Genomic DNA, 21,753 nt, shown 5'->3' on the forward strand with positions numbered 1-21,753 from the left:
CCCCAAGGATAATCTCCCTTTTGCAATACAACATTATGATGGTGATGGCTCATCATACTCACAGGTTCTACCCACACTCAAAACAGGAGGGCATTCTACAAGGGTGTGGGTCATGAGGAATTAGAATTCTGCTTATGAGCAACCAGTGACCAAGATTATAAGTATATTGAAGTGGTATAATGTGGTGGGCTCAGAAATCAAATTGTCTAGGTCCAATTCTAGTTCTAATACTTAACTAGAGTTACTTATTCTCTTGTATCTCAGTTTCCTCATCTGTTAAATGTGGTTAATATGTAACATCTACTTCATAGAGTTGTTGTGGAGAAAAAATTATGTAACATCTGTAAAGGGTGCTTAGCATATTGCCTGACACATAATAAACACCCAATTAATGGTTGGCTGCTATTACTATTATTATTAGTTCTTTGAAGCAGTATTCTTTTATTTTGCATTTCAGTTTTCATAGAGTAGACTTGACTAAATCGAAGACATGTACTCACTAAAAGTGACATGATACCCAAATGAGAGCCTTTTGTTATTTTGAAATCTGACTCATGTAAGCATCACTCAAGTGTAAGTGTGAGCACTTTCCCCCTACTCCAGGCAGAAGATGTATGTTCTTAGATGGCCTGGGCCAGGTGTGTGTAGGTGTGTACGTGTATGCAGTGCAATGGGAGATGGGTATATGTAGGGCCTGAGCTGAGACAAGTCAGCGTGTGAGGGCCTCCTGTGTCATGCTAAGGAGTTTGGACTTTTGGCAGAAAATATGCAGCTTCTAAAGAGGCATTGGCTTGGAGAGGTGGGTGAATTACAGAGAGAACTCAGAACAGTGTAGAGGATGGATTTGAGATAGATTTTGAATTAATGTAGAAAATATTTAATTAGGAAAATGCTATTTATGTTCAGACAGTAGATAATGGTCAGAACATATCCCAAGTCCAAGAGCTCTTCTTGGCATCTTAATAAGAAAAATTTAGGATGCTCTGATGGAAGTGAGCATGGTGTATTGTGCTCTTGGTCAGGAAGAAGCAGAGCATCTGATCCAGTACCAGGTCTAGGTTTAGGATTTGAATCCAAGGATATACAGGAATCTGGAAGATCAGTCTGTGAGGAGCATCTGAGTTGATAGCCAGGAATTATAATTTAACATCCAGGATACCCGTTCCAGATGAGTCAAACTGCTGGCATGTAGAGGACCAAGGACCAGGGCTGGGCTTCATCTTGTCTTGAATGAATCTAACAGTGCATGACTGTGCCCTGTTAATAAAGATCCAGATTGAGGAAAATGAATTCAATGTTTAGAGTGACTACGTAGGGTCGAAAGCAAGTTGGATGGGATCCTATCACTTAGAGATTAAGTTGGGATGAGATATCAGATTGTCCCATGGGAGAACAAACCAAAAATGCAATTTTAGGATTTTGTGGTACTAGAGTCAGAGCAGGATTGATGTCAGGGATGACTTGGCAATGACAAGGACTGAATAATCTCAGGATATGCCATATTCTTTTCACTCAGGTCATGAGCCGGTCTCAGAAGGAAGCCAGGGATTTGGGAGTGAGGACTAAGTGTCTTGAGTGGCGGTGGAATCAGGGCCCACACAGACAGCCTAGTAAGCCCTGGGTCTCTGGAACTGTCCAAGATTCTTTATCTGAAGGGCTCTTTTTCAGGGGGAGTTCTCATTTCCGTTGACTCCCCTTGGCCTCTGCATGTGTGGCCAGCTGCAAAGAAAATAGATGGAGGGAAAAGCCCCAGCTTTCTTTATCAGAAAACATCCTCTGCTGCATGTCTGTGTCCCAGGTCTGGATGGTGTTCATTGCCGGAGCATTCCTAATGCCATACACAGCTTGGCCTGTGACAGGAAGATACTCCTGTTCCAGTGATCCTACTTCCTGGCAGAATGAGCTGTTTTGGCAAAATTCTAGAAAATGAGCTACAATAAGAGAAAAGTGGGTCCGGCATAGGCGTTGTGGCCCCTTCAGAGGCAGCCCTTCTGTTCACATTTGGATAATAGGAAGTAAGTTTAGCTAGAAAATTTGAGTGAGGAACCTGAATCTTTCAGAAGCAAGTAGCGATCTGCTCCTTGGAGAAGACTTCTTTCTCTAAACACGCCTTGACTCAGAGGGATACTGTAAATTACCTCTCCTGATGCTGAGTCCTCTGGCATTCAAGGGCTTTTTAATCTGAGAGTTGTATTTCGACATCTTTACACTGTATCATGACAACTGTGGAGAGTTGGGAATTCCTGGCCAACCACCTGGTAGGCTAGATACATGGGAGAGAATTTGAGAATTTTCTACTTTCCTCATAGCTTGCATATGACATAAATATTGCTTAGATTTTGTGTTTGTATTCCTTCCTGTAGCTACCTTAAACATGCCTGTCTGTCTGCCTTTTGTCTGCTTTGGATTCAGACCTTCTAGAGGAATGAAGGAACAAAAATCTGATTTTCTCCTATTCTCTATTTTTTGGATATTAGATACCAACTTTCAAGGCTTTTAAATCAGAGCATCCCACCCTCATCTTTTATTCTTGCCTTCACTCTGTTTTTTTTTTTGTTTGTTTGTTTCTTTGTTTTTAATTCCAAAGGGTATTTCTTTTTAGGTCTCCTTTGTATAAATTAAAATCTCCAAGCTGTATGTCAGGCTTATCTCTCTCTCTCTCTTTTTTTTTTTTTCCATTAAGTGCTCCCTTTCAAATAGACATTGCCTTTATTTTTGTTCCTTAAATTTTTTTTTTTTCCTTTTGTAAAAAATTAAAGTGACATTACCTTTTCAGTCACCCATTAGCATCAACGAGGCTGATCACTCAGACTTATAATTTTGGAGTATTTTCAGCTTTTTCCTTGGCTTGTGTCTCACATCAGTTTCACAAACAGATTCTAGCTGCTTATTTTGTAGTTACCCATTTTCATTTCTATAGCCGTTGCTTCTTTCCAGTCTTATTAGTTCATATCCAGGTCATTCTAATAGCCTGTTTATTTTTTTTCTTTCACAAAATTATCCCCCTACACACACAGTCCATCCTGCATATTAGAGTCGTTGGCTGCCTACCCATTATCCAGTCTCCTTTATCTTTCCCAGTTGGTCATCTTTCCCAGTTTCCACTTGTCTTCCATATAGCAGTTTATTATTACTGCTGTTTCCTCCCAGGATCCTGGTTAGTGATTGGCTTTGAAGATTATGTTGGATGAAGCACACAGCTTCTGAATTGACTGATGAATGTCATTGGTAACTTGATAGGGATTGCATTGGGTAGTATAGTCATTTTGACAATATTGATTTTTCCAATCCAAGTGCATGGTATATCTTTCTGTTTGTATCATCTTTGATTTCTCTCATCAGTGTCTTACGGTTTTCAGAGTACAGGTCTTTTATTTCTTTAGGTAGCTTTATTCCTAGGTATTTTATTCTTTTTGATGCAGTGGTACATAGGATGCTGTCCCAATTTCTCTTTCTGATCTTTCATTTTTGGTATATAGAAATACAGTAGATTTCTGTCTATTAACTAGGTATTTTGCAACTTTACCAAATTCATTAATGAGCTCTGAATTTTCTGGTAGTGCCTTTAGGATTTTATGTAAATTTTCATTTCATCTCCAAATAGTGATAGTTTTACTTCTTCTTTTCCAATTTGGATTCCTTTGATTTCTTTTTCTTCTCTGACTACCATGGCCAGGACCTCCAAAATTATGTTGAATGAAAGTGTTGAGAGTGGACATCCTTGTTTTGTCCCTGACAGCTTTTCACCATTTAGAATGATGTTAGCTGCGGATTTGTCTATATGGCTTTTTATTGTGTCAAGGTAAGTTCCCTCTGTGCACATGTCCTGGAAAGTTTTTATCAAAAATGGGTGTTGAATTTTGTCACAGGTTTTTCTCAGCCTCTATTGAGATGATCGTATAATTTTTATTCTTTAGTTTGTTAATGTGGTGTCACATTGATTGCTTTGTAGATACTGAAGAATCTTTGAGTCCCTGGGATAAATCTTACTTGATCATGGTATATGATCCTTTTAATATATAGTTGGATTATGTTTGCTAATATTTTGTTGAGGATTTTTGCATCAACGTTCATCGGTGGTATTGGCCTGTAGTTTTCTTTTTTGTGGTATCTTTGGTTTTGGTATTGGGGTGATGGTGGCCTCATAGAATGAGTTGGAGTATTCCTTCCTATGCAGTTATTTGGGAAGAGTTTTAGAAGAATAGGTGTTAATTCTTCTCCTGAGTGTTTTAGAATTTGCCTGTGAAGCTATCAGGTCCTGGACCTTGGTTTGTCAAAAATTTTTAAATCACAGTTTCAGTTTCAGTACTTGTAATTAGTTTATTCATATTTTCTATATATTCCTGGTTTAGTCTTGGAAGGTTGTATCTTTGTAAGAATTTGTCCATTTCTTCTAGGTTGTCCATTTTATTGGTATATAGTTGCTTATAGTATTCTCCTATGGTCCTTTGTATTTATCAGGTGTCAATTTTAACTTTTCCTTTTTCATATCTAATTTTATTGATTTGAGCCCTCTCCCTGTTTTTCTCGATTAGTCTAGCTAAAGATTTATCAATTTCATTGATTTTTTTTGGAGAAGCAGCTTTTGGTTTCATTGATCTTCTCTGTTGTTTTCTCTTACTCTATTTCATTTATTTCTGATCTGACCTTTATGATTTCTTTCCTTCTCCTAACTTTGGGCTTTGTTTGTTCTTCCTTCTCTAGTTGCTTTAAGTTTAAGGTTAGGTTGCATATTTGGATTTTTCTTGTTTCCTGAGATAAGGTTGTGTTGCTATAAATTTCCTTCTTCGTACTGCTTTTGCTGTTTCCCATAGGTTTTTGATTGTTGTATCTTATCTTCTTTGTCATTTATCTCTAAGTATTTTTTGATGTCCTCTTTGATTTCTCTACTGATCCTTGGTTGTTCAGTAGCATATTGTTTAGCATCCAGGAGTTTGTGTTTTTTTCTTTTTTTTTTTCCTTGTAGTTGATATCTAGTCTCATAGCATTGTGTTTGGAAAAGATGCTTGATATAATTTCAGTTTTTTAAAATTTACTCAGGATTTATCTTTGGCCCAAAATGTCATCTATCCCGGAGGATGTTCTGTGTGCACTTGAGAAGAATGTATATTTTGCTGTTTTTAGCTTGGAATGTTCTAGAACTGTCGATTCTAATGTGTCATTTAAAGCCTGTTTTTTTTTTTTTAATTTCTATGGATGATTTGTCCATTGATGTAAGTGGGATGTTACAGTCTCCACTATTATTGCATTATTGTCGGTTTCTCATTTTATGGTATTTGCCTTATAGATTGTGAATTCTTTTTTTTTTTTTTTTTTGCTTTTGCTTTTTAGGGCTGCACCCATGGCATATGGAAGTTCCAGGCTAGGGGTCAAATTGCAGCTGTACCTGTCAGCCTGTGCCACACCACAGCAAGGCAGGATCAGAGCTTTGCCTGCTGACCACAGCTAATGGCAATGCTGGATCCCCAACCCACTGAGGAAGGCCGGGGATGAAACCCGCATCCTCATGGATCCTAGTTGCATTCATTAACTGCTAAGTCACGAAGGGAACTCCTGCCTTATATATTGTGAATTCTTTAGCATGGAACTATGATTGTTGGATGACTGTGTCAAGGGAGAGGATGAACCTTAGTGATTTGGAAATATTTGATTTCCTTAGATCTACTGTTATACTAAGATAATTTGTTTATTGAGTTGCATACATTTGGAAGATGTTAATGAAGAGAGTACAGTTAATTTAAATGGACTGGGCATGTTCAACTTTAATAGCTATACAGAAAATATGTATTTAGAAAAACTGTGATAACAGTGACTACATCAGTAGAATTTGGGGTGGGAAATCAGAATCAAAGGAAAAGTGGATTGTTTAAAAAACTTCTTATCCCTCTAGACTGCATGGTGTTCTTTGTTATTCAATATGTCTATAACTTTTGCCCAGAAGTGTTCAGATACAGAGCATTTTCTTTTAAAAACAGCATCAAAACTATGATTCGGGATCTTGGAGATAATCACTTTTTACATAACCAACTCTTTTAAATGCTTTCATGTCCGATGATTAGAATTTTTCTACTAAAACTCTTATTTTTGGCACATTTTGTATACCTATTTATTTATTTTTGCTTTTCAGGGCCACACCTGCAGCATATGGAGGTTCCCAGGCTACGGGTCAAATTAGAGCTACAGCTGCTGGCTTATGCCACAGCTACACTAATGCCAGATCCGAGACGCATCTGCACCCTACACTACAGCTCACAGCAGCACCAGATCCTTAACCCACTGAATGCGGCCAGGGATTGAACCCACGTCCTTATGATTACTAGTCAGATTCATTTCCTCTGCGACACAGTGGGAACTCCCTATTTATTTTTTAATTTAGTATTTTTCGCTTATTTCTTTTTATACTTATTTCTTATGGTAATTGATTTACAATGTTGGGATAGCATCAAGCGTACAGCAGACTCCTAATTTATCCAATTTATCCTTTCCCCTACCTTTCCCCTTTGGTAGCAGTATTATTTCCAACATCTGTGAGTCTGTTTTGTAAGTAATTCATTTGTATCACTTTTGTAGATTCTACATGTAAGTGATATCATATGATGTTTATCTTTCTCTGTCTGACTTATTTCACTTAGACGATAATTTCTGGGCCCATCCATGTTGCTGCCAAAAGCATTATTTCATTCTTTTTAATGACCGAGTAATATTCCATTGTGTGTATATGCCACGTCTTCTTTTTATATTATTTTTTTCTTTTTGGGTCACACCCATGGCATGTGTAAGTTTCCGGGCCAGGGATCCAATCCCAGCCACATCTGCAGTGTATGCCACAGATGCAGCAATGCCAGATCTTTAACCCACCATGCCGGGCCAGGGATCGAACTGGCAATGCCACAGAGACAAGTTAATTCATTAACCCACTGCACCACAACAGGAACTTCTGTACCATATCTTCTTTATCCATTCATCTGTTGATGGACCTTTAGGTTGCTTCTGTGTCTTGGCTATTGTAAATATTGCTGCAGTGAACACTAGGGTGTATGTATCTTGTTGAATTAGAGTTTTCACGGTAGATATGCCCAGGAGTGGAATTGCTGGATCACGTGGTAGTTCTGTTTTTAGGGTAATGACCTAGGGATAGTTCTCCAAAAAACTGACTTGAAGGCTTTAAGTCTGTGTAAGTCTTAAATCTCTATTAAAAACTGAGCAACACTATAGACTCATAAAGCTTTAACCAGATAGAAAGTTTTGTGAATCGTTTCTGATGGATGTGACGGATTACACCAAACTATCAAAAGACATTTGACTTTATTTATGTGGTTTTCTAATTCCTAGGTGAAATAACCCTTATAGAGAAGTCACTTGCCTTATGATACTGAAAAAATTAAAAAGTAAACAAAAAAGCCACTAAGCAGTCAAAATGGATGCCATAGTATTAATGCACTAACCTTTGCATGTTCTTTACAGAAAAGCCCTAAAGCAATGGGTATAATAAGCTAATGTCAGCAAAATTTGCTTTTTTATGCAATAAAAAACATTTCTATCCAAAAAATGTCACTGAACTCTGACTGCCTGGACATATTTGTAAAGCTGTGGAAAAGGGCAGTGGCTACAGTGTTAAGACTCATAAATTTACTGTGAAAAGGATGGTGTGCTTTTTTCACTGTGTCTTCCACGTTGCCATGTTAGTTATTTCTTCTTTTAAAAAATTAGCCCGGTTTTAAAAGTACTTTGAAAGGCAGGATGGGAAGTGCTTTTAAAGTAAGTCTCTCATTACCTCTCATAAAATATTTTTGAACTTTTAAAGTAAATAAAGACAATGACATTTAAGGAAAAAAACACATTAGCTGAGCTTTTAGGGAATAAAATATTTATTCAGACAGCACCAAATAAAAGGTTTCCATCTCTGAGTGGTCAGGTGCCCAAGTATTGGATTTGCTTACCTACATAAATCTGACCGAGTTCCTCAGTTAAACTTGTCTTCCTGTCCTTGATGGTATCAGAACTTCCTTGATATAGGTTAGATGATTATAAAGGCAACCTCAGCAAAACATAAGATGTGGCAACTAAAACATTTTTTGTAATTTTGAAATTGTATAAGTAGAAATAGTGCCAGGATCATAAGAATCCCTTTGCGTGCTGAATTCTGTCCTATGTTAAGAGAGCTTGGACAAGTTAGTGTGTGTAAAAGGACAACAAGGATAGTGAAGGACCGTATGTCACATGAGACAAGGAGAGGGTTATTTTTTTTTTGTGGAGAAGAAAATGTAGAGGGGGTTACTCCTGCCTTCAGAAATTTGAAGGGCCAAGACTGGAAGAGAAATTAAAACTGCTGAAGGGGGGACAGAGCTGGAGTTTGTGGCCGTTGTTGGTTATACAGAGCAGTGTGTTTGTAATTGGCATAAGGATGAACTACATCTGGATTTGCTACTACCTTGTAATTGCACCTGCTCTTCAGAGGTTCAAGCAGAGGCTGCTTGTATGTATTTGAGTTTGAATAATAGTGTTTAGGATATCCTTGAAAAAGTTGACAAGGCAGAAAAATGGTAGGAATGTGCCCAGCTGTGCTATTGAAAGCAGTTTTTGTTTTAAAGAATGTCTGTTAGTTGCTATGAGCCTGTGTCCTTAGTGTGTTGATATGTTTATGATTGCACCATATTCACTGGCATAGAAAAGTCACACATCTTATTCCATTTGATGCTCACTCAGTCTGCGAGGATGCAGGGCAGGGACTGTCATCCCCATTTTAGAGGTCAGGAGCCCATGGCCCAGCTCTGCTGGGGGAAATGACTTCCCCAAGGTGATACAGTCCAAGTTTGGTTCACATCTGGCTTTCTGATTCCTAGTCCAGCATTTTTACTAGTCCAGAATGCCTTCTCAAGGATCTTTCCAGCTTGAAATTTTTAGGGCACTAAATAATTGTAATGAAAAAGAGACTTTTTTCTTATCAGTCCTTTTAAGTTATTTAACTCTGGGTGTATATGTTATAATATTCTGGATGTTATTCAGTAAAGGAGCATCTGTAGAAGCTTATGTTTTATCTCCTTCAGCTTTCCTGTCTGAGGGCAGGGATTCTATGGATGGGGTTTATTAGGTGGTATGTGGGGGAGGGATAAGCAGATATGCTACAGTGATACATGTGTGTGTATGTGTTTAAAGGCACCAAAGCTAGGAAGAATTTTCAACTGAATTCCTTGCAAAATCAATAGGGAAAAAACCCCACACCCTTTGCTTAAAAACTAAAAATCATTACAATTTCCTAGTGATGATCTTTGGTGATTTCTGAAAGTGCAACTCTTGTTTTTATATCTGACAACAGTGTGCTGGCAAAATTGATTATATGAGCACACTTTGTTTTTTGTGGTCCCGAAGATATCCTGAAGTCTGTGTAATTAAATACTGAAGACAGGGCATCTGGCCTTACTTCACTTAAAACAATTGAAGAAAGAATGCCTGTGAGTTAAATACAAAAATATGATGACATTTTATCCTCTAAAGACATCTACACTCTAAATCTTTGTGCTTGAAACTATCTTCTTTGAAAAGTCTTGTTGAAAGACAGGGAAATGTATTTCCTTTAATAAATCATACAACGTAACATATTGTGATTTCTCATTAAGGATATTATTGCTGTATTTTTTGGAACTATATTTCACTGCCATTAAATTTTACCATATGTTAAATAAAATTCTATTGGTTACATTTTGCCACATGAGGGGATAAGTCTGGCAGATTAGTTTTGCCCTTGGGTACCCTGATAGCCTGTAGGTACTGAGTGAAGAATTCCTCAGACATTCAGAATAACTGAAGGGAAAATAAAAGGGTAATAACATTGTAGAACCTTCTGCTCTGAAAATGAACCATCTTTTTTATTTAATAAGCGTCTGTCTATAGTTGACCCAATTTAACAAAAAAAAATAAATTTACTGGAAGAAAATTTGTTTTTATGTATTTGGTTTCATTAGATACTTCCAGTTTTTTCATTCATTTCCATATGAGGGTTTTCTTTTGTTGAGCTGACTCTGATTTCCTCTGTCCTTTGCTGCATGGGAAGACAGAATCAACGGTGACGTATTCAGTGCCGCTAATCTTTAACCTGGAAAAAAAGACAGATGCATGGTAGCACGTTGTCTTGGACACTTAAAAAGTGATGTTGGTAGCATTTAACAGAGACTAGAACCTGCCAAAGTCCTTGATGGTGAAAATTTTCCTTTAATATATGGTGACAAAGTCCTAGAGATATAAATGATTAGATTGAAACAGGAAAGTTTTCATTTTCACACGAGGGTTTCTTTTTCTTTCCTACTTTAGTGAAGTTATTTTTGTGTAACTGGCTTAGGAAGACTGTGCAAATCAAACAGAGTTTGGAATTGAGATGGTTTTTACTGCAAGATAAGAATTTGATTTTATTACAGGCCCCAGATATTTGAAAGATGAGCCTCAGTAGGACAGTAACCAATTCATTTCATTTCCATGAAAATTCAAATAGAACATGGTACTTGGATGACTGGTTTTGAAAGGAAAAAAAATACGCATTGACTGCAGAGGTCATTTAGATGTTGGACCTAAGAGGAATTTTGAGTCTTCCTTATTTATTAGACTTTAAAAATGTTCAATTTATTACCTCAGGGTTTAGTATCAAAATAGATACATGAAGGCTTTAATAATAGCCATCTGTCTGGAGTTTTTATTTCTCTGGCGAAAGGAAGGATGAATTAGATTATTTTTGGATGTCTCTTTTAGATATTTCAATGAGGAGAATACCATGGCTAGGGTAGAAAGATAGAAGTCATAAGAGCAGATCATCTAATAGCTTCAGTGAAGTGCTGGAGACTGGAATGGAGGGACATGGAAAAGACCAGCCATTCAGAAGCTAGAGAAAATGGGTGGCCCACAAAGACAGCATAGGCATCTTATTAAGAGTCATCTGGGTGAGGATGTTTAGAGTGAAATAAACAGCTGCTCTTTTAATGAACAAAGAAACTGTCTCAGATATCAGTGTAAGCTACTGTAGTATATCACTACTGTTATGAGAATATAACTAATAGTATGTATTAGTGAAAGGGGCCAATCTTGTAAGAGTTTTTATTTAAAACTGTGCACCTCTCTTAAGCTGGAATATGTTGTGAGAAGGTAATAGCCACCAGAAAGAGCATATGTCTAGTGGACTGGAAATGAGTTACTGAGTCACTGAGCATAGCTGGAGCCAGAGGGCCTGGGGAAAAGCTGAAGCAATAAAGAACAAACAATGCCCCCGGTAAAATGGGCTTACTATAATAAGTCACAGAGAAATTTTTATGTTTCACATCTTTGAAGAAAGAATTTCAAATGTCAGACACATCTGATATATATTGTACTTAATACTGGGTAACAAATGTATGACTCAGAAGGGCCATTAACTAGTTTCTGTAAGTAGCACTGTCCTCTTTAATGGTGATATGCTATGGGCAAACTTGTTGGTGTTTCCCCACGTAAAATTAGTTGGATTGGGTGGATTTCAACAACAGTTGTAGATTTTAAATTTCAATTCTGAGAAAGTTTTTTTTTTTTGAAGGTTCTTGTGGCATTGCTACCTCTTCTGCTTAATTTAGCTGTTTTTCAGTATATGCAGTTTTATGACTGTAGGCATGGAGGAACCTGGGAAGGGGACCTTATACCTAGATATTTAGAATTACTTATGTACTCTGCTTAAAGACTTGGGAAGTGGTGCCCTCTTTGAGGAGAGGTGTGGAGCATTCTTTCTGGCTGGACATTTTTGGTGTTGCCCCGTGGGCAGTGAGGGCTCTGAGTTGAGTAAGCAGGAAGGCAGGACAATGTCCAGGTACTTCCTGAAGCAGTTCTCAATGTAAGATTATTATTTTAGTGAGAAGTGTTACAAATTCGTACAGCTTCACACCTAAACATACCAAATATAAATATTTGGTATTTATAGTCCTAAGTTCTTTTAGCAATTACAATGTCAAAATTTAAATCCCTACTTTACAATGAGGATATGGCCTTTATTAGAGCGATTTCTAAGCGATTATTGAGGATCCTTGGGCATTTAAGAATACAGAAATTGAAGTTCCCGTCGTGGCGCAGTGGTTAACGAATCCGACTAGGAACCATGAGGTTGCGGGTTCGGTCCCTGCCCTTGCTCAGTGGGTTAAGGATCCGGCGTTGCCGTGAGCTGTGGCGTAGGTCGCAGACGCGGCTCGGATCCCGCGTTGCTGTGGCTCTGGCGTAGGCCGGCGGCTGTGGCTCTGATTAGACCCCTAGCCTGGGAATCTCCATATGCCGCGGGAGCGGCCCAAAGAAATAGCAAAAAAAAAAAAAAAAAAAAAAAAAGCCAAAAAAAAAAAAGAATACAGGAATTGTTTGGGAAACAAGGCAGATACAAGACACTAGGAACATTTTATTTCCAGACAATGTATGTTAGAATCTTGAAATACCAGTCTTTGCAGTGCATGCAGCACGTGTTTATTGGCAGCTTTTGGGTAACTTGACCTCTAGAGGTGGCTTCCTGGTCTGCAGGTGAGCACACAATCTGGCCTGTGCCCTTCTGTCTGATCTCGCCCACCATTTTCTTGGTTGCTCCTTCTGTTCCAGCCTCATGGCCTTTTTGCTGTTCTTCATTTGTTTTCAACTCAGGGCCTTTCTATTTGCCCTTTCCTTGCTGTTTCCTCTAACCTGGGAACACTCCTTCCCAGCTTTTCCCTGGCCTGCGCCCTCCTTTCATTTAGAACTCTTTTTCAGATCACCTCATCTGGTAGTGCCGCCTCCCCTCACTCTGCATCCTCCTCCTATTTTATTTATTTATTTATTTATTTATTCATTCATTCATTTATTTATTTATTTATTTATTTTTGTCTATTTAGGGCCTCACCCGTGGCATATGGAAGTCCCCAGGTTAGGGGTCGAATCAGAGCTACAGCTGCTAGCATAGATCACAGCCACAGCAATGCCAGATCCAGACCATGTCTATGACTTACACCACAGCTCATGGAAATGCTGGATCCTTAACCCACTCAACAAGGCCAGGGATCGAACCCACATCCTCATGGATACTATTTGGACTAGCCAAGACAGGGAGCTCCTCTTCCTATGCTTTAATTGTCTTTGAAGCACTTTACCTGAAGTTAAATTCTGTGCTTGTTTGCTCTTCAGTGCTTTGAGGTCAGGCTTCATCTGTCTTGTTCACTGAAAGATTCCCGGTGCCTGGAACCATCACAGGGACTCTGTCACTGTTTGTTCATTGAGTGTATGATTGTCCAAATATATCACGAAGATATATACCTCATTAGGCCTATTATGTTTTACTTTATAAAATTCAAATTTGAAAATCTGGAATTTGGTTTTCCCCACCTCAAGTCGGTGAAGGGGAATTTACGGTCTGTATTTGTGTTACTTGGTGTTGGAGCTCTGGAGTGCTAATCACTCATTCCTCCTTTCTCCTCTCCTCAATTCCAAATGAATATAAATATTAGAAGAGTATTGAATAGAGATTGCTACATGTTTTATTAAACTGAGCAGGTGTCCACTACCTTCCAGTGTGGGGTTTTGAGAAGCTAGATTGGAAGCAACTTAGATTCAGAAATGTTCAATGGACTACCTGATCCTTTGGCAGTAACCTGCCTCTATCCAGTTGAAAGTTGAGTAGATCTGATTAGCAGGGCTTATGGCATGAAGCAGAAAACAGCCTCTGTTTTTGTCAGCAAGACATGAGCAGGCCATAAGAAGACAAAATAGAACTTGTTTTATTCATTCACTAGTTAAAAATGTGAAATTGTGACCCAGTAGATGTCAGATTTCATTGGTTAGATTCATAAACTCTCCTTATACAGAAGTGATTCAGTAGGTAGGTGGAGAGAGAAACTGAAGGGATTATTCCATCTCCTTCTCTTTCCACTTGGGGTACCAAGCAGTGCTACCTCTTCTGTGGAGAAAAAGGGGGTGGGTTGCAATTATAGTTATCCCCTGAACAGTTGCAATTGCAATACATATATTAAAATATATCTGCAAATAAATAATTTTGACCAGAAAAGAGCTATCAGCATAGGATGTTTCTGAAAGTTGATTATAGTTGTGAATCATGTAGACATCTGCCAAATGGAAGAGTAGGCTCTATTTATAGATATGTTTAAGGGGAAGAATGGATGTTAATCCAGTATCTACTCAACACCTGCTAATAAGAAAGGTGATACTTATGAAAAATATATTTTTATTTTTAGCAGGGCTAATCTATTTAGTTGGCTAATATTGACTTCAAGTGTAAATTCAGGAGCTTTTATGTTTCAGGTTCGCGGGAGTAAGGGAGAAGTTCTGTACATTTTGGATGCTACCAACCCACGACACTCCAACTGGCTTCGCTTTGTTCATGAGGCACCATCTCAGGAGCAGAAGAACTTGGCTGCCATTCAAGTGAGCTTATTTGCTTCTTATTTGTACTCTGCACTATGAGGAGAATGAACTAATTTATAACTATTACTCCCTGTTTTAAATTTTCTTCCCAGTGACCTGCTTCAAATAACAGTAACTAACTCATAAAAGCAGAGAAATCTCATCTAGTCAGCATATGCAGGAAAGGGCAAGCCTAGCTGTAAATTGACACCAGATCACTCACTTTATGAGAATTCTTGAGGGAATGAATTACGTGGTCTGATATTGTCCTTGGCAGATTCTGCTTCCAAGTACTTTTAATTCATTCAGTGACTGTTTATTGATAGTTTTACTATTTGGTGGTTTATTTGGCTCATAGCAGAATATTCTGTGTTATTGTTTGGGAAAGCCTTCATGGAGAGTTTACTTGGGTATATCTCTACAACTATGCTTTGTGCTTCTGGAGGAATTGTATTACTTGGGATTCTTAGAGAAACAGAACCAATAGGATCTATGTATCTATATATATGTTTTTTTGCTTTTTAGGTCCACACCCGCTGCGTATGGAAGTTCCCAGGCTAGGGTTTGAATCAGAACTGTAGCTGCTGGCCTATACCATAGCCACAGCAACGTGGGATCTGAACCGCGTCTGCAGCCTACACCATAGCTTATGGCAATGATGGATCCTTAATCCACTGAGCGAGGTCAGAGATCAAACCTGCATCCTCATGGATACTAGTCGGATTCGTTTCTACTGTGTCAAAACAAACTCCTGTGTATCTGTTTCTGTGTATCTACGTCTGTACCTGTGTCTGTGATGTCTGTCTGTCTAACCATCCATCCATCCAGAGAGTGAGAGAAAGAGATAGACAGAGATGTGGTTCTGGAGGGTGGAAGGTCCAAAATCTGCAAAGCCACTGTCCTACTTTGAGTCCAGAGGGCACAGGTTGTTGTAGAACAAGGGAGAGCTGATAGCTAGTTGCAGTCTGATGACCAGAAGGCTGCTGTAGAATTAGCAATAATCGTCGTCCTATTTGAAAGAGTGTCAGGCCTGAAGAGTAGATCTTCCACTTTAAAGGTCATCAGGCAAAATAATCCTATTTTACTTGGGGGAGGGACACCGTTTTGTTCTTTTTAGGCTTCAACTGATTGGATGAGGCCCACCTGCATTGTAGAGGGCAGTGTGACTTTACTCAAATTAATATATTAAAAGGTTAATTTCAGGAGTTTCTGTTGTGGCTCAGCCAGTTAAAGATCTGATGTTGCCATGCCTGCGGCATAGGTTGCAGATGTGGCTTGGACCAGTTTTTGCTCTGTCTGTGTAATAGGCCTCAGCTGCGGCTCCAATTTGAGACCCTTGGTGCAGGTACAGCCATACAAAGAAAACAAAACAAAAAAGTCAGTCACATGGAAGAACACCCTCACAGAAGCAGCCAAAGTAACAACTCTCTGGTACCCTGTGGCTCAGTCAAGGTGACACATAAAATAAACTGTCCTAGGTGGGAACAATGTTACTGAATTCTGTATCCCTATATTCTTAGTATAGTGCTGCACCCAACTTTAGGCCCTGATACAACCTGTGAGTTAAACTTAGGTGATCCCTTTGTGGAAATTAAAGAAGAGAAGAAGTCAAGGTAAGACATTTTCAGAGGACTCATGTAGTTAAAACTCATGGAACAGATTGTTAGAGAATGAAGAAACATCATATTCTATTGGAAAATTGACTTATCACATGTGAAAACTCAGCTTTTGAATCCTGAACTCCTCCAGCAGAGGAAGCAAAGCCATGGTTGGCAGAAGCAAGAAGGAAAGGAAAATAATACGGGAAGTAACAATTCTTTGACTATTTACCATGTACACTATTCTAGAAGTGTATATACATAAATAAATCATGTTATTTCTTCATAAAATATTCTGAGAGCTATGTAATCATTTACTTAGAATTATACTGATTTCACTCAATTCTGAGTCTAAAACCGACAGTATCAAGAGGGAAAATGCACAGAATTAGGTTTTATTTATTTATTTATTTATTAATTTTAGGGCTGTACCCTCGGCATGTGGAAGTTCCCGGGCCGGGGCTCGAGTCAGAGCTACAGCTACTGGCCTGCAGCACAGCCACAGCAACACCAGATCTGAGCCATGTCTGTGACCTACACCATAGCTCACAGCAACGCCAGATCCTTAACCCACTGAGTGGTACCAGGACCTGCTCCCCATGGAAACTATAGTTGGGTTCATTACTGCTGGACCACAACAGGAACTCCCAGAATTAGGTTTTAAAGTAACCAGAAAACACAGTCATTTAGGATATTTAATTTCCTGATGTTATTAGCTCACCAGATTTTTTTCAGTACAAATTAAGTATTGGATAACCCATGTGATTACTATTTCTTTTTGTATGGATAAATGAGAGATTACTCCTACCAAAGGGCTAGGTAAGGATGGAAAATAGAATCTTTCAGCAGCTAGCAATATTCAAGCCACTTTTTAGATTGTTCATAACATGCACTGATCCAATTACACATTTAAATTGATCTTTTAATATATAGACATTATTTTTTTCAGGTATTTTATATATTTTTTTTCATTAAAAATTTTTTTTATTACTTAAATGAATTTATCACATCTGTAGTTGTATAATGATCATAACAGTCCAATTTCACAGGATTTCCAACCCATAACCCAAGCACATCCCCCTACCCTCCAAACTGTCTCCTCTGGAGACCATAAGTTTTTCAATGTTTGTGAGTCAGCATCTGTTCTGCAAAGAAGTTCAGCCTGTCCTTTTTTTCAGATTCCACATGTCAGTGAAAGCATTTGATGTTGGTGTTTCATTGTATGGCTGACTTCACTTAGCATGATAATTTCTTTTTTTCTAATTTTTTATAAAGAAAAAGTTTATTCTTTCTTCCTCTCTCTCCTTCCAATGGTGTGTATCCTTCTGTAGCTTTTTATGTGCCAGGCGTATATATAGAGAGAAGCATGATAATTTCTAGGTCCATCCGTGTTGCTAAAAATGCCGGTATTTCATTCGTTTTAATGGCTGAGTAATATTTCACTGTGTATATGTATCACATCTTCTTGATCCACTCCTCTGTCGATGGACATTTAGGTCGTTTCCATGTCTTGGCTATTGAAAATAGTGCTGCAATGAACACTGGGGTACATGTGTCTTTGCAAGTCATGGTTTTCTCTGGGTAGATGCCCAGAAGTGGGATTGCTAGATCAAATGGGAGTTCTATGTTGAGTTTTCTGAGGACTCTCCATACTGTTTTCCACAGTGGTTGCACCAATTTACAATCCCACCAACAGTGTACTAGGGTTCCTTTTTCTCCACACCCTCTCCAGCACTTGTTTGTAGACTTTTTGACGATGGCCCTTCTGGCTGGTGTAAGGTGGTACCTCATCGTGGTTTTGATTTGCATTTCTCTAATAATGAGTGATGTTGAACATCTTTTCATGTGTTTCTTGGCCATCTGTATGTCTTCTTTGGTGAACTGTCTGTTTAGATCTTCTGCCCATTTTTTTAATGGGGTTATTTGTTTTTTGGTATGGAGCTGCAGAAGGTGTTTATAAATTTTGGAGATTAATCCCTTGTCAGTCGATTCATTTGCAAAGATTTTCTCCCATTCTGTGGATTGTCTTTTTGTTTTGTTTAGGCTTTCCTTTGCTGTGCAGAAACTTTTAAGTTTGATTAGGTCCCATTTGTTTACTTTTGTTTTTATTGTCAGTACTCTAAGAGGTGCATCAAATAAGATGTTGCTGTCGTTTATGTTAGAGAATGTTTGGCCTATGTTTTCCTCTAAGAGTTTGATAGTGTCTGGTCTTATATCTAGGTCTTTAATCCATTTGGAGTTGATTTTTGTGTATGGTGTTAGGGAGTGTTCTAATTTCATTCTTTTCCCTGTGGCTGTCTAGTTTTCCCAGCACCACTTATTGAACAAGCTGTCCTTTCTCCATTTCTCCTCCATTCTCTATTTCTTTTTGTATGGATAAATGGGAGATTACTCCTACCAAAGGGTTGGGTAAGGATGGAAAATAGAATCTTTCGGCAGCTAGCTATATTCAGGCCACTTTTTAGATTGTTCATAGCATGCACTGATCCAATTACACATTTAAATTGATCTTTTAATATATAGACATTATTTTTTTCAGGTATTTTATATTTTTTCATGGTTTTCTGATGTAAATTCATCTCACAGAATCTTCAGTTATATCCTAATTTTAATATATAGACCCAGTTTATGTGTGTCTTTGTAAATGTTACCAATATCAGTCAGAATTGCCTATAGAACCATGAAATGTAATTTAGGTAAACCCATTGTTTTGTAGGTTCTTCACTGTGTTTTAGAGAATATTATTCTATTTAAACTGGATTCTTTTCTCCTTGTGCTTAAATAATGATTTTAAGCTTTTCTAATTCCTTTTTGGGCATTTCTTCCAATTGGCTGTTATTGCTGTGCCATCAGTAGCTCTCTCCATCTGCGTAAGCTTTCGAAGTGTTACATGCCCAGCTTTGAGTCTGCCTCAGAATCCCTCAGGTTATCTTTGTTTAAGAGTCCTCCTTAACTGTACATTTTGTTTATACTGGATTCTTTAGTTCATGGAATGCTGTCAGAAAGTGATTGTCTCCATCTTTTGCTGCCCACACTGGCTACTCTATGCCCTATTTATTTCATCATGGTGTAGCTATCTACCTGTCTCTCTTTTTTTTTTTTTTTGTCTTTTGTCTTTTTGTTGTTGTTGTTGTTGTTGTTGTTGTTGCTATTTCTTGGGCCGCTTCCACGGCATATGGAGGTTCCCAGGCTAGGGGTTGAATCGGAGCTGTAGCCACCGGCCTACGCCAGAGCCACAGCAACGCGGGATCCGAGCCACGTCTGCGACCTACACCACAGCTCACGGCAACGCCGGATCGTTAACCCACTGAGCAAGGGCAGGGACCGAACCCGCAACCTCATGGTTCCTAGTCGGATTCCTTAACCACTGCGCCACGACGGGAACTCCGCTCCTTTTTATTAACCATGATTTCTAAGCCTTAGTTTTCATGTTCATCTGGTGTATTCAGTGGTACTTTTCCTCGTCTATATCAATTGTGTTTCTTTCCTTGAAAGAAAATGGGAATCTAGAAAAGATGGCTATTCTGTGGCACTCCAAGAAATCACTCTTTGACTTACTAAGGGGGTAAAGAGAAAGTGGAATTAGAATAGGACTCATAAACTAGCTAGAGGCTCTGTGAAGTTTCGCACTTGAATTTAGTTAGAAGCTATGTCTGTTCAGAGGTCATTATGAGAGTTTTTTAACGCAAAAGTGATGACAGTGGCTTTAATTCCTTTTAACATGGTTTTAGCCTTTCCTGAGGGGGGGTTGAGTGTGCTGTTACCAGCTTTCTTGCCATGGAGTACGGTATGGACCTTTGTTAGCTCCCTTGAGGTAACACCTTTCTTACTTGAACAGTAGCTGGAATAGCGAATCGCTCAGGGTTCAAAGCCACATCTGAGCTAGGGACAGAGAGCTTAATAGTTGGGTGGCATGACTGACAGTGATGTCAGCCTTCTGATTTGTTGGATGATCTCTTGAGGATTACATTACAGGAACATTGAGTTGGTAAGGGGAGATCATAATGTTTCCTGCATAACATTATGAATCACTTGCATTCCAAATTGAATCTGAAATTAGGGGTATTCAGGAAATTTTTTATTTGAGCCTTATGTCCCAGGAGTGGAGTAAATGAGAAACATTTGTGGCTATGTGGCTTGCTTGGTGGAAAACGTCAATACTTGGTCCAGTTTTTTTGGATGAGGGATTAAAAATTTGAGGTCTGTTTTGGCAGAGTATTGGGACTCCTTTTCAAAGATGCAACTATATTTCTAGTTTGCAATTTATTTGATTTTGGAAAATTTGCTTTGGAAATGATGATTTAAATATTTGAATCATTGAAGGATCTCGTAAGCAAACAATTCCTCCCACACGCACACTTTTCAGAATGATCAAATGAACTATATGTTCAGATCTATGAAAACTATTTCCAACTAAACCAAAAAATTCTGAACATGAAAAATGTGGCTTCATATGAACCAAAAGAATTCTTAAACTCCATAAAAAAATAGGTGATTCTTATTAAATACTAATTTTGTTACACTAAAGGAAAAAAATGTAATACTTAAAAGGATAATTGACCTACTCGGTGTTTTGCAGAATTTAAAAAATTGTTGCTCTTTTTGTAGAAAATTATTTATTCATTACAAAGTTATGGTATTTGAATTTGAAACTTGGAATTCTTTGGATATTTCAGAAATAGAGAGTTCTCTCTCATGTTCTTAAGGACATGTTTCCTTGGAACTTTTCACAACATATTATCAACATAAATGGAGAGGTGGTTGGTTGTTCTAAGAAAAAGGAGCTTATAGAGAGACATTTGGGTCTTGGTGCACTATTTTGATGAGGGGTGTCATAGTGCAGGGATGGTCTAAATAAGTTGAGAGGGCCTTGAGCAGAGCTTGTGTTATCAACATAGCTCCACCCCAATTCCAGTGTCAGTTTTGTTTCCTCATTACCAGGAGAGCTAATTTGTGAAGGGATGGACAGACTTAGGCAGTTTATCCCAGAGTCTTTTTTGAAGACACATGACATTTTAATATGGCAGAGCTGGGAGGTCAAATAATGGATCTCCAAATAATGGATCTCCAATGTGGATGTTTTCAAAGCCCAAGTAGGACTTTCTCCATTGTCTCTAAGCCACCAAGATCCACCAGGCTTAGCAAGTAGTGTTGATGTAGAATGCAAATAGCAGTAGTACCAACTAAACAACCAAGAAAAAAAAATATCGAAAGATTTATTACTTACATTGCAAACTATACATTGTTTCTTCTAACTCTGTTTCTCCTCTATTTCTGTTTCTTCCTGTCAGATTTATACAAATGGCGTCCTACAATATTTTCTAGAATCTGTTACAAAATTGTAAGGTGCAGCTCTCTAGAGATTTTCTAGAATTATTCCATAAAAATATCAGTTAAATAACTTGCAGGTCTGTCTTTTAATGGATTATCTTCTGGTAAGGTACATACTTGTCTTCATTAGGGCAAAAATTTAAACTAAATTAAAATTACAAGTAATTGGTCCTCTGAGGTTTTAAATATAAGCCTTCCTGTTGCCATATGTTCCCGCAGGGAGTAGGGGAGTTTTATTACTTACCAATTATTTTCATTCAGGTTGCAGTGTATTGGTAGGGAAAATGAGTATGTATAGAAATATCATCAAGATATGTAGTGATAACCTTGAAATATGAGTTAATTCTTAATGATGTTGATGATGATGGTGGCTAACACTTTCTGCATGTATACTGTATGCCAGTAGGTGGTGATAGGTATTAAAATTTAATACTTACTGTAACCAGTG

General features: G+C 38.2%; 1 protein-coding gene across 4 annotated transcripts in view; it reads left to right on the forward strand.

The window, feature by feature from the left end:
• Nucleotides 1–21,753, forward strand: part of PRDM5 (PR/SET domain 5) — a 190,754-nt gene that overhangs the window by 53,526 nt on the left and 115,475 nt on the right. For all 4 annotated transcript variants that reach the window (XM_047799170.1, XM_047799168.1, XM_047799167.1 and 1 more), the window contains exon 3: nt 14,275–14,397. In XM_047799170.1, the coding sequence (XP_047655126.1) occupies nt 14,275–14,397 (123 nt within the window). The remainder of the gene's footprint in view (nt 1–14,274; nt 14,398–21,753) is intronic.

Source organism: Phacochoerus africanus, chromosome 10 (assembly GCF_016906955.1).
Source record: "Phacochoerus africanus isolate WHEZ1 chromosome 10, ROS_Pafr_v1, whole genome shotgun sequence".
Classification (NCBI taxonomy): domain Eukaryota; kingdom Metazoa; phylum Chordata; class Mammalia; order Artiodactyla; family Suidae; genus Phacochoerus; species Phacochoerus africanus.